This window comes from Sceloporus undulatus, chromosome 6 (genome assembly GCF_019175285.1).
Source record: "Sceloporus undulatus isolate JIND9_A2432 ecotype Alabama chromosome 6, SceUnd_v1.1, whole genome shotgun sequence".
Taxonomy (NCBI): domain Eukaryota; kingdom Metazoa; phylum Chordata; class Lepidosauria; order Squamata; family Phrynosomatidae; genus Sceloporus; species Sceloporus undulatus.
In genome coordinates this window covers 12,865,969-12,879,767 of record NC_056527.1, presented here as the reverse complement: position 1 = coordinate 12,879,767, position 13,799 = coordinate 12,865,969, and the positions used below count along the sequence as shown (strand labels likewise).

General features: G+C 37.4%; 1 protein-coding gene across 1 annotated transcript in view; it reads left to right on the top strand.

Annotated features, from left to right (window-relative positions):
• Positions 1–13,799, top strand: part of PTPRN2 (protein tyrosine phosphatase receptor type N2) — a 532,969-nt gene that overhangs the window by 480,441 nt on the left and 38,729 nt on the right. The window contains exons 15-16 of the mRNA XM_042474222.1: positions 3,755–3,832; positions 13,271–13,390. Of these exons, the coding sequence (XP_042330156.1) occupies positions 3,755–3,832; positions 13,271–13,390 (198 nt within the window). The remainder of the gene's footprint in view (positions 1–3,754; positions 3,833–13,270; positions 13,391–13,799) is intronic.

Below are 13,799 nucleotides of genomic sequence, written 5' to 3'. Positions count from 1 at the left end.
ATTGCCTTTCCCTGAGACTGAGAGCATGTAACTTGCCCAAGGCCACCCAGTCGGTTTCATAGCGGAGCTTCAAATCGAACCTTGGTCCTCAGAGTCATAGTTCGACACTCAAACCACTACGCCATGCTGGGTCTCGAATTGAATTGTGGACTATGCTAATTTCAATGGTTTTGTGTCTCCAAGTCTTTATTCATATATATGTTTATGTGTTGGACTTCCAGCACTATGAAATGTGTAAGCTGAGGCTGAACACTGGTTGCAACATTATTATAGTACTTTAGTGTTGGCTGGAGTTTTTAGCATAAAGAAAACCCTTATCATCCAACATATATGTGGAGGGAGGTGGTAATATTGGGAGAGTAATATAAGTATGTGTTCCTTGCACAATGACCTCAGTCCAGACAGGGTTCTCCTTTTGGTGGTGAATGCCGTATCTTTAATGTAATAATTTTTCCCTGAGAACATAGATATTTCCTAAACAAGAATGATAACCTTTCTCCTGCTTGATGTGCTCAGCTTCAGTAATGGACAGTGGGAAACTTTTAAATGTGCATTTACTGAAATTATGTAATAGAAGCAAATAGCGATTCATTTCTTCCTTTTCTAGAAAAATTCTACCCAGTATTGCTCTTGTCCTTGTTGATTGATGATTTCACTTTTGATTTGAATGAAACATAATATTGAATAGTAGCACCTATACCTGCAGAATGGACCCTAAAACTATTTTTTTTAAAAAAAATGGCAATATTTATTGATTAATACAGAATTTTAAAATATTCAGAATGTCAACTAAGGTCTAAATTTAGTCTAAAATGGTTACTAAGTATGCATTATAAAGCAAGTATTTACAGAAATCTGGAGTGTTCATACAAAATGATTTAATGGATCAGGTCCAAAACATTTCTGTAGTTTTTATTTTGGTTCCTTTAGATAACAAACTGAGTTTGGAAACTCTGTGATCAAACTTAAGCACCTGTATGTGGATGCTGTGTGTCTTCAAGTTGTTTCCAACTTAATGGCAACCCTAAGGAGAAACTATTACAGGGCTTTCTTGCCATTATTTATTTAGAGGGGTGAGGCTAGTGAGTTTCCACATTGGAGCAGGCTTTGAACCCTGTCTTCCAGAGTCCTAGTCAAGCACTCAAAACACTCTGCCACAGTGACTCTTGGATTTGTATAATGAGATGAAATTGTGTGGCCCTCAATATACTGTTGAACTGTAGTTACCATATTCTTTGCTACTGGCTGTCATGACAAGAGCTACTAGGAGTTAATAGTTCAGCAACATCTGAGCTGGACAATTCCCGCCCCATAATATAGCATAATACAAAAACATTCTCATCTATTCTGTAATAGTTGACAACTTCCAATCTTAACCTGAATGTGTTTTTTCCACAGTTGCTTTCTGTTTACTAGAATGCAATAATTGCAACCATCTGGATTATTCACTTGATAACACATTTGACCAATATTTCCTCATTGTAATGTTTGTAATGCTCTGAACTGCTGCTTTCTGACTACAGTTGATTTTGTACTGTAACTCAAAGAATGACATTATCCCGACTGTAGACTTTTTAGACATCTTTCTTCTGTGAAAGTACCACTTTTTTCCTCACTATTTAGGTTTGTCTCTTCCTTTTTGGCTGTTGTTGTTTCGGCCTTTTATTCTGGTTCCTGTCTCTGAAATGTCAGCATTTATTTAGATATTTTAGAGAATGAACAAACAGAACAAAACACAGTATAATCTAACACTTTATCACAAGGGCAGATTTCCACTACCCTCAATGCTGTCGAACCTTTTAGAGACCAAGTGCCCAAATTCAAAGGCATTCCCGCATGGTTGTTACCTGGTGCCAGGGGCAAGACATCTGGCAGGCGTCGTCGGCGTTGGCGGCATAGGACTTCTGGGGGCAGGTCTTCTGCCTTCTGAGGGTGAGACTGTAGTAGTATCTTTTAAGAGTGATCCATAGTCCTTAGACATAAAACGTTTGCCATAACTTCATTCCATAACATTTCTTCAGTCATAATTCTATTCATGGTGCTGCATGAGGTAGAATCATTGAGTTGGAAGACATCACAAGGGCCATCCAGTCCAAACCCCTGCCATGTAGGAAAACACAGTCAAAGCACTCCCAACAGATGGGCATCTGGCCTCCATTAGAAACCTCCAAAGGAGGAGACTCCATCACACGCCAAGGCAGTGTATTCCAATATTGAACAGCTCTTACCATCAGAAAGTTCTTCCTAATGTATATGTGGAATCTCTTTTCCTGCAGTTTGAATCCATTGCTATGTGTCCTAGTCTCTGGAGCAGCAGAAAGCAAGCTTCTGTCTTCCATATGATTTTGGTCTAACAAAAACAAAAAACAAAAATGCAAAGCAAAAACCTGTATATCCTTACTTCGGAGGGACAGAATTATAGAGGGTATTTTATATTGTAAAATAGTTCATGGAATATATCACACACACACACAAGTCAGCAGCCTCTCACAAACTGAATTTCAGAGTTATGCTTTTGAGAGTTCAGTCACACATCTCTCACCTAATATAGGGAGTGATTATAAGCTTTTTATATTTCATTGTGATGTTAGGTTCCCTTAGGTCCAAAACACAGTTTGAGACCACATTAACTGCCCTGGCTCAGTGCTAGAGAATTCTGGGAATTGTAGTTTATTGTGGACACGAAAGGTCTCTGATAGAGAAGGCTAAATGTCTCACAAAACTACAGTTCCCAGAATTCCCTAGCATTGAGCCAAGACAGTTAAAGAAGTCTTGAATTGGATTATTTCTGCAGTATGTTTTGGACCTTAGTTACCATTTCAATAAAACCCGAATGCATGTTGAGGGGGAGGCATTCACTACTTTTAGGATTCAGTACTTGTTAATATAAATTATTTTTGTGCACTTGTAATGGCAAGTAGAATTTTGGGGGGTTTTTTTGGGTGAACACGTGTGTGAGAGGGAAGGAGGTAGCAAGGAGAATTCTGTTCAAGAGTTACAATCAATGGGTTTTTGTTCTTATGGTTAAATTCCCATCAGCAGATCTTGTCCTTATCAGGAGAATGGGGCCAAAGATTTAGGACCAGAAACCCACCCATCAGTTTGAAAACACTCTTTGTAACTACCTAATCCTATTTACTCTCCAAGGCTTTGTTTCTGAGGATCTCTTTCTTTCTGCTCAGTCACTCTTTGAAATAGATGTAATAATTAAGGTCTTTAAGCAGAACTGCCTCTATTGAGGGTTAGAAGGCTGTATTTTAAACAAATGAACTAACCAGAAAAGGCCAGGAAGGAGTTTGTTTTTCAGTCTTGGCTTGTTTTTAGGTGCATGTGCCCTTGAGTGCTATGATAGAAGTGGAAGAGATACTTAAATGTGCCTAGCATTCCTAATAGGCTGTATTGAAAAAAAGGTTTGAAGAGGCTTGTAGGTTGCTATGACACAGAAACTCCCAACTAAATGCATTCTATCAGCAAATGCTGCTTAAATGATCTCACATTACCTATTTAGAAAATAGTCCATTGATTGCTGGACATCTTAGCACTAGACTGATGACCCTATTTTGTAGAGGGAAGAAGTTCTTATATTAAGGAAATAAAATAAAATAAAATACATTTGCTCTTTTCAAGAAATGAAGGAAGTGCTTTTCTAGTTGAGCTGCAAAATGGTGGAATTGCTTTTATCTACAGTTCTGTAACAAATTGTTGCCTCACTTTTAAACTCTACATCTAACTGGATTTTATTTTATTTTTCCAGATGGACCATGATCCTAGGAACCCTGCATATATAGCTGCTCAGGGCCCCCTGCCTTCTACCGTCACAGACTTTTGGCAGGTAAAAGTTTTCCTTATTTGCATGTTCTTGAACTTGAACCTATACTGTGCAAATTGGTCATAATCAGTGCAATAGTACTGTGGAATTAAAACAAAATAATGGACTGTAGTTCTGTAAGCAAAACATCAGATATGCAGTAAGTTGTGTGAATATGATGACAGTATCAATGTGGTTAGAGGTATGGATATTAATATTAATTGAATACACAGATATTTTACCAAAATTGTTAATCACTGCATCAAAACAGGGATCGACTATTGGAGCTTTGAAATGAACAACAAAAGATCATCTGCAAAAAGAATGTTTTTAAATTCTAAACCAACATGCACAAATCCATTGATCCTAGACTTTTTTTTCTAATAGCACATGCTGAGAGTTCCAAGCACAAATTGAAGACCTTATCAGCATCTAAATCCAGCTGATCAGTTCTATCCAAGTTTAATGCAGTCAAGTCCACAACCAATCGAATATTATTGACTCCTGCCTGTTTTTGATAAATCTCACCTGGTCAGGACTTACAAAAGGTGAAATGACTTTTTGTAATCTATTAGCTGAAATAGCTGTCAGTATTTTTTGATATCAACATTAATTATGGATTAAAGTAGTTAGCATAGCGAGTATGATCTTTACCAGACTTAAGCATCAGGGTAATATAGGCATCACAGAGGGAGCTGGTTTATGAGATACGTTTGTAAAGCTGAAGCAGTTTAGGTGCTAACAGACTGGAATAAGCGTTGAACTGTTCAACAGGAAACCAATCAAGGCCAGGATTTGCTAGGGCCCAAACATAATGCAGTAGTGCTTGGATGCTCTTCTCTCCCTTAGAGGCCACAGCACTGGCAGAGATCTGAGGAAGTGGAAAATGAGTCCTTTGTTGTTAGCTGCCCTCAATTCGACCTCAACTCATGGTGACCCTGTAGATAAGACATCTCCAAGGCTCCCTATGTTCCACTGCTCTGCTTAGGTCCTGTAAATTCATGCCTGTGAGCTTTTTAATAAAGTCCATCCATCTGGCATGTGGTCTTCCCCACTTTTTGCTGCCCTCTACCTTTCCTAGCATTATTGTATTTTCCAGTGATTCGTGCCTTCTCATGATATGGCCACAGTACAACAGCCTCAATTTAATCCTTGTGGCTTCCAGAGAGAATTCAGGCTTGATCTGTTCAAGGACCCATTTGTTTGTCTTTTTGGTTGTCCATTCTCAGCACTCTTCTCCACCACGACAATGCAGATGAGTTGGTTTTCTTTTTCTCTGCTTTCTTCACTGTCTAGCTGTCACATCTGTTCATGGTGATGGGGAATAAAGTGGATTTCTAACTTTAGTGCTCAGTTGTATATCTTTACTCTTTAGAATCTTGTCATCGCTGGCCTTTCCATTCCTAGTCTTCTTTTTTCTTGACCGCAGTCTCTGTTCTGATTAGTGTTTGATCCTACTTATGATCTATTGAAGGGGGAAAAAGTATAAAAGTCCCAAAGTCCAAAAATACAATGTCTTACAGAAAAGAACCTCCATTGTGATAGTCCCTCATCACAAAGGAATAACTGAAGGAAATGGAAGGAGCAAATTCAAATGTGAAAAGCATTTGCTAGGAAAGTTAGCAACTATACAGTCCTGCTGGAAGTTCAGAGATCTGAGACCAGGGAAAGTACAAGAAATCAGAGGGAAAGCTTTCTTAGGAATATGGAAGGCTGCCTGGTGCAGCATTTGCAATTTGCAGAGAAGGCCTCTCTGTTTCTGCTCTGCAGGCTTGAATTATGTTAATGGTGGTGATGACAACAGGTTTATTGGTGACCTCTACCAGCACCATCCCAAAATGCTTTGCAATGTGTCCATGGCTTTTAGCTTAAAAGAATACTTAAGGTGATGAGTGAACAGAGCAGAGAAGTGAATGAACAGGGTAGCTGTGTTAGAAGAATTGTTTTAATCTCAAAAATGCTTCTAAATTATAGGCTGCAATAACGGATGCTAACTGAATGGATTTATTTTTGTAGTAAGATTCCAATAACTGTCATCATGTTCCAAAGATGTTTTCATTTTTTAAAAAAGTAACAAAATGGCAAATTTACCCCTGCTAATGAAATATTAGTCAGAGTGGTGTAGTGGTTTGAGTGCTGGACTAGGACTCTGGAGACTAATGTTCAAATCCCAGCTCAGCTATGACCTTGGGTGAGTCATGCTCTCACAGCCTCAGAGGATGGCAGTGGCAAGCCCCCTCTGAGGAAACTTGCCAAGAGACCCTGTGATAGGGTCGTCTAGGCCTGTGTGCTCCCTGATTTAGTCTAACCATCTTGCATGTGGTCTTCCTCACTTTCTACAGCCTTCTACCTTTCCTAGCATCATTGTCTTTTCTAATTAATCATTTTTCCTCATGATGTGGTCAAAGTATGAACACCTCAACTTAGTCATCCTGGCTTCCAGAGAGAGTTCAGACTTGATCTGTTATAGAACCCATTTATTTGTCTTCATAGCCATCCATGATATCCTCAGTACTTTTCTCCAGCACTACATCGCAAATTGATTGATTTTCTTCCTATCAACCTTTTTTATATTAAAAATCAAAACTATTTGAATTGTGCCCAGAAACAAGCTGGGAACTTGTTCTTGTTGGACTACAAATCCCATCTTCTTGAGTGATCCAACAGCATAGGGAAAGCAGGTTCCACACTCCTGATTTAAAACCATGCTTATATTCCTTTTTACTGTCTTTTAGGAACACAGTGGTGTGAATGATTCTGTAAATTATTAATAATTCCATACCACAATTTTATTCTGTGTATATTCCTTTGCCAAGAAGTAGTACTCGGATTCTGTGACTGCCCACAGATACATTTAAATAAGATTCACACATTGTACCTTTGGACAATATAATGACACTTGTAACAGATTAGAAGGTATCATTTGCATACCACTAATTTAATTTCTGATTTTGCAAGTATTTGCTAACATAGGCATATTACTGTAAGTTGACTGATAATGAGCTATTGGAAACCAAATACATTTACACATCATTGGAACTTCCCTGTGGACCCAAAGAGGTGCTTTCTAATTAGTTTGTTTTCATATTATGAATGTCATTTTAGCTTTCTCCCATTAGCTTCTTGGTGCTAAATCTTATCCTTTTAAATTAGCTTTAAACTAGATGGAGATATTAAATAAAGATATGTAAATCTTAGGTACATGAAAAGAGCATCTTTACCGTTTCTTAATCTTATACATTTCTATTTCCTTGGACTGACTGCTGATCTTTTAGACAAGAAACTTTGGAGGAGGGGGCTGTACTACACTTGTGTGTCTCTGTAAGGACATACGTGTTTAGAAATCAGATGCTTAGTTCACCCTGGAAAAAACAGAAATATTTTAGGCATTTCAGAGCATCTGTGTCCACACATACAAGTACATATGTGCATTTTGTTGATACTTATAGAAAAAATGTTTTGAAATATTTTCATAACTTACCAATGTCATTGGCAGATTTTTAGTTCTGAACATACATTAAATATAAAAAACTCTTTTTGTATTGGCAAGCCTACAAATTATAGGAAAGGCTACAGTATTAAGCAGACTTACTTGGGATAATCTCTTCTGAAGTCATTGGGGCCTATAGATGAAATAGAGATGGTTTTCCATTTGTTTTTGAAGTAAAGAGTTAAATCAGTGTATCAAATCTTTGCTTAAAGAGAACCAACTAAATGCTATATAAGATGAGTCATTCAGTGCTGCTTTATTAAAGGACCTAAAGCAGATAATCTGGCTGCTTCAAAAGTAGCCACTAGTACAGATGTGATGTGCAGTTTTGTCATTAGCCTAAGTTAGTCCTCCCTAACATGGTGCCCTCCGGATGTTTTGAACTGCTTCTTCTTTTGATACATCCCTATCCATTGATCATGCTGTCTGAAACTGGTGACCATTGTTACACAAAACATTGTGTAAAGCATCATGTTGGGAGAGGCTATTACAGCTTGTAGGTGAGGCAGAAATATTATGAAGTAGCTAAGGGTATTGAGTTGCATGTGCAGAAATGTCTCCTTATGAATGTAATCAGTAGATCTGCTCTAGATGGGACAAAAAAATAATTAATTAGCCTGAGGTGGACTATTCCCATTGCCTATCCCAAGCAGATGGAACAAAGCAAATAGTAATGTAAAATGTTCTCCTTAGGTATCCACCCTGCTAAACTTTACCAGTCCAGGGTCAAAATTCACTTGGGGACTTATATCTTTGTAAGTGGACTTATATCTGCAGGAAATTGAATTGATCCTTATTCAAGTAAGGGGTACTGTTACGTAACTATGTAGAGAAGCCAGCAAAGTGACCGATGCACAATATGACTAATACACAATGGCTCCTGTGTATATTGGAACATCGGCTGGAGAGTGCCAATGGACATTGGTACAATGAGATGCTCATTAGGGCACTCTTGCTAGTGCCATGATACACATCTTCACAATTCACTAACAGAATTTCTTAGCATCTCTGTTACATTGCCAAGTATGTGTAAAGTTATGTAACCTAGGTCACGGCAGAGAAATCCAGCCCTTTTTCCTTTTGCTAAGGAAAATGGGAATTACTTTGCACCTCTAGTAGGTACTAGAACATATGCTCTCATATATATATATAGTGTTGTCTTTCATGATAGTAAAAACAATTCAAAGATATAGCCTGTTAGTCTATAGAATCAGTATGTAGAGGGATCTTGTAGTACCTTTGAGACTAAAGAAAGAAGTTGGCAGCATGAGCTTTTGTAGATTTATGTCTACTTCCTCAGGTGCATTTGGAGGAGTGTAAAAATAATATTTCTCATCTATATTGTTTTCTTTCTGTGGAGGTGAAAAGTGATATTTGCGGGGGTTTGGTTCCAGGACCAAAATCCATGGATGCTCAAGTCCCATTATATACAATGGCACATTAAAATTGTTTCCTTTATATAAAATGTCAAGGTATCCTTTATGGAATGTATATATTTTTAAAATATTTTCAAGCTGTGGATGGTTGCATCTGTGGATGCAAAATCCATGGATACCAAGGGCTGACTTTAATGGCATAGTAAAATGGTATCCCTTATATAAATGACAAAATCAAAGTTTGGTAGAATACATGAATCAATAATCTGTGGATATGGACAGCCAACTATGTAAGCAGCTTTACAAGGAGGAGCTTTAGATAGGATTTTTCTTAGTTAAAAATATTAAACATTAATTGTAACGGTAGGGAAGCCATGCGTCTGGGGTACACATCTGTGTACCCCAGACACATGAATCCACAGATAATCTGTTTTCCAAATGATTGATCTCTTTTGAATGCTTAGGTGTTGGTGAAAACTACATTTCTGACTCTTAAACACATTTAAGAAGTGTCTGCTTCTTTGGGCTTGCAAATCTTGCCTTTTTGATGTGAAACAACTGGGTAGCTGAATATCCAGTTTGATATATGGGCCTAAATCCAAGCCAAGTTATGGCTATTTATTGAAGCCTTTGGGACATAGCTTACTTTAATTGCATGTTTTTGTGTGTACTCACCTTCAAGTCCCCTCTTGACTTACAGTGATCTTATAACCCTATAAAATCCTATAGTTCTAATTAGTTTGACTCTAAAAAAACCCTAAGAATGGTGAACTGTGAAAAATCCATTTCCACCATCACAGGCAACAACCACAGAGAACAGGGGGCAACTACAGAAAACATTCTGTGAATAATACTGGTGGAAATAAGAATAATATTTGTGGAAATAAGGCAAACAGACTAAAATCATATTAAATAATTTCACCTGTTAAAACATGTCAAAATGACAAAATATGTACATTCAAAGAAATCAGTTAGCCCCAAAGGCATTCATTTAACTTTGCCCTGAAATGAGCAGGGTTATCCATACCCGTAACACCGATTAGGATAGACGGCCAGGTTCAGCAAAAGGGAATGGAGTAGAACTCTGCATTTGCTGCCCTCAGCAGTCAAGAGAAGATGGCAGAATTCAGACTATTGGTTCCACCCTAGTTTGGAGACTAGGAAGAAATGAAGTATACCAGCGTATCACCTAGGTATCACCCAGTGCAGGGGGTAGGGCTAATGAGACTGATCCCATACCTTCCGAGTCTAACATGGACTCAGAAGGCAACCTCCTTAATCCCATCCCACCCTACCCCATGCCTTCTGAGTCCATGCTGGACTTGGAAAACTGCCTCCCTAACTTCTCACCCCACCGCACCCCATGCCTTCCAGGTCCATGCTGGACTTAGAAGGCAGACTCCCTTCCTTCTACCCATGCCTTCTGACTTAGAGGCTCTCCTCCTCTGTCCTGGGCTTTCTTCCTGCAGAGGAAGCCCTGGGCAGAGCAGCCTCCTCACGCGGCCCCTCCATTCTTGAAGGAGGAGCAGGGCCAAACCAGATGTCACTACCCTTCTGGGTGTCACTCAGTGCAGTCTGCATCCCCCCAGTGATGCCACTGCAGTAGACCATCTGGTTAGTGTCTATAAAGTCTGGATACTTTGCAGGTATTCTGTTCTAATTAAAGAGACCCTACATTGCCTGTGGTATGTACTCCAGTGAGATTATTTTGCTCCATGCTGCCCCTACGATTGATGCGGGTGTGAAATGGTTACAAGTCCTGAGAGAAGGACTGGCTGAGGACCTGGACAAAACAACTTTAAGAGAAGAAATTGAGATTTTACAGTCCTTTAAATGGCATGATTGTTGTTGTTGTGTGCTTTCAAGTCATTTTTGACTTACAGCAACTCTAAGGCGAACCTATCACAGGTTTTTCTTAGCAAGTTTGTTCAGGGGTTTCAGAGCAAGTTTCTCTGAGGCTGAGAGAGTGTGAGTTGTTGGATAACATCAGAAGCAATTGCTGAGGGTGACCATAGAGTCTCTGTCATTCAGGAATACACAACTGAAGCACTTTGAAAAGATGGCCTTCTTCCCTCTGTGTACATATCACAAAGTATCAGACTCAGAGGAGTTTACTAACTTCTCTCAATTAGCATTTTGATATATCAACCCTATCAATAAATAATAACAAGAAATAACATATTAATAAATTATTGTTGTAGCAATAAATAACATAGTAAGTAACATCAAGTCATATATCTGTAAATAACAGTAAATGACTAAATATCATTAGCAAATTAAGGTGTCTTTTTTGCCTTGGATACAAAAAATATGTAGAGCCAAGAAGCTCTAATGACAAACTATTAACCTAAGAAAGGTGGATAGCAGAAAATACAATTTAAAAAAAAAGATAGAAAATACTCTTCAAATAGATTTCAAACTGTTAAATATGGCTGTAATATCCTAGAATCTGATTTTATGCACTTCATAAAATGACTTGTAAAGAAATATGGTACCCTAGGGTAATTTTAAAATTGTTTGTTTGAATTAACTTTCATTTGGATTTATGCTTAAAGGAAATTTTTCAGAGATTTAAGGCAGCTCTTCTAAAAAGAAATACTGCTGTTCTTTTCTTTTAGCCAATGAAACGCATTGGCAAAAAGCAAGGATTCTTCTTCCTCTCTCTAAATGAGTGGGCTTTCATAATGTTACACTTGGGTAGCACAAGCAACTGCTAGATGATTAGTTTATGACCTAGATCATTGTGTTTTTATTGCACTCATAAAAGCCATGTTTCTCCTCATTTTCGTAATGGCTTCATTGAGCTTCTATACCTTCTCAAGGCACATTAAATCGTTATGCGATCGAAGCACCAGCTAGCCTGCCAATTTGTTGTCATTTTTTACCGCACATATTTTGAAGTAAGATACATAGTTTAGAATTCTAAGAAGTATTGTGAATTACCAAAGTTGGCAGCATGTATATAGTGTTGTGGAGTTGTTCGTGTAATTTGGGGCTGAAATTAATACAGGTCTTTCAAGGAAATAGAAAAGTAATTTTTAAAAATTACTTTGTGGGGTGAATCCAGCACTTTTTTCTCTCCTTTGTTCTGTATTGGTGGCAAAATTCTCTAGACTCATTGATTTAAGTGGAATGAGAAAATCTTTTGAGTGAGTACAGGATCACCATAAAGTACTTTAAACAAAGATTTACTCATCCAAATGAAAAAAAGATATAATGTGTATTACAGTACATATATATCTCCCCACCCCCCAAATTTTTTATCAGATATTAGCATGAAAAAACTGTGTGGATAAAATATGTATTCTTTATATAAATGAAATTATACTAAAAATAAATCCACATGCCACAAAGAAGGAAGCTTTTAATTGAACGTAGCATCTCTGTACTGTTTATCCAAATGCCCACTTTTTCTTGTTTACTTCATTTACATTTCAATGTAGTTGCTGATAAATATTTCTGTGAAATAAATGTAACCCTTTTCAGAAAGATCAGTTTCCCTTTCATGAGGTAATTTTATATGCTAATAAAAAGACAATGAAAATTGCATGCAAATATAGCATCAATGTACACCATAATAATGAAGACTTAGTTATTATGCAGCTCCATATTAATTCACTGGAGGGTTTTTGTTCACCACAGGCTGTGATTGTAACATACATATACCATCCTGGTTTGTTTCATTCTTTCTGTGAATAAAACATATAGCAGATCTTTAACTCTAAATGCCTTAGCTTTTTTAAAAAATTACTTATTTGTTTATTGCTCTGATTCTACTACAGTTGTGAAGAAGTCCCACAGTCAAAATGTCTGTGTTCTCATATATTCGGGATATCCATATATTTTAATTAAAACACAGCCAAGGGAATATGTTACATTATCTTTTGACACATATGTTAATTGATGCCTGTGTCCAGTAATATCTGAAACCTATGGTTTATATGCTTATGAGCAGACACATTGATTATTGGTAGGAGGATTCAGCTGAGGTGGTTGAGAAAATTAGAAGGAAGAGAATAAATTAAGCACAAATACCTTTTCAGAAAACTATTAGTTTTATTTTTATATGAATGCAGACTTTATAGCTGATACATTACTATAACAACTCAGTTCATGATATTTGAACATGGCAAGCAGAAAAAGAATCCAAGCTAAACATGCTAGGAGCATTTCTGTTGCCAGACTTTACTGGTATGGTCTTTGTTACTCACACCCATCTTGGGTTTGCATACATCAAAGAAACACAATGCAGCTTTTTACAAAAAGCACTTTCTATTGTTTACTCTGAAAATTGTAAGTGTGAAAATGAAAAAAAAGGATTGAAGATCATTCTAAAGAGAAGCACAGGATCTATTTGAAAAGTGTTTAGAGGAATTCTTTGGAGAGTCTTTAATATTTCATGTGAACATAACAAAATATGATGCCAGTTTATTCAGAGATTTGGAAGCAGCTGCAGAGAAAAGTGTCTAATGAAAATGAAATGCATTTCCTGTGAATGGAATAAATTTCGATTGTGTGTCTGAGTGCAGTAATTATACATGTCATGCAGTAATTAGGCAGTCACAGTGTGGCCACGGTGTCTTTCTTTGTCTGCAGATGGTCTGGGAAAACGGCTGTGTCGTTATTGTCATGCTGACACCCCTTGCTGAAAATGGAGTCAAACAGTGCTACCACTATTGGCCAGATGAAGGGTCAAACCTCTACCATATCTACGAGGTACTTAAACAAAATATCTGCTTGTAAACCTGACAGTAAGTGTGTGGATTGATTTCATACAGAGCAAAATATTGCTTAATGGGATTTGACCTGCAAACTGAGCTGAGGTCTACCATAAAATGCAATCTTGTGGTTCCTGAATCATTTCAGCTTCATTGAAAATTCTATGCATATCTTGAAAGCATGGTTAGCAGAAAGCAATTCTGTGCAGATTATATATATATATATATATATATATATATATATATGGTTTGCAAATTAGAATGATTTTCCAAGAGGTACAAGCAACCAAAGAATTAAGATTTATACTTTTTTAAAAATGTGACCATAAATGTTTAACAGCCGCTGTGGGTTCTACAGCTTATAAGAAGCCTGTGTATCAGTTTGGTAATTAAACTGTTTTCTTTTG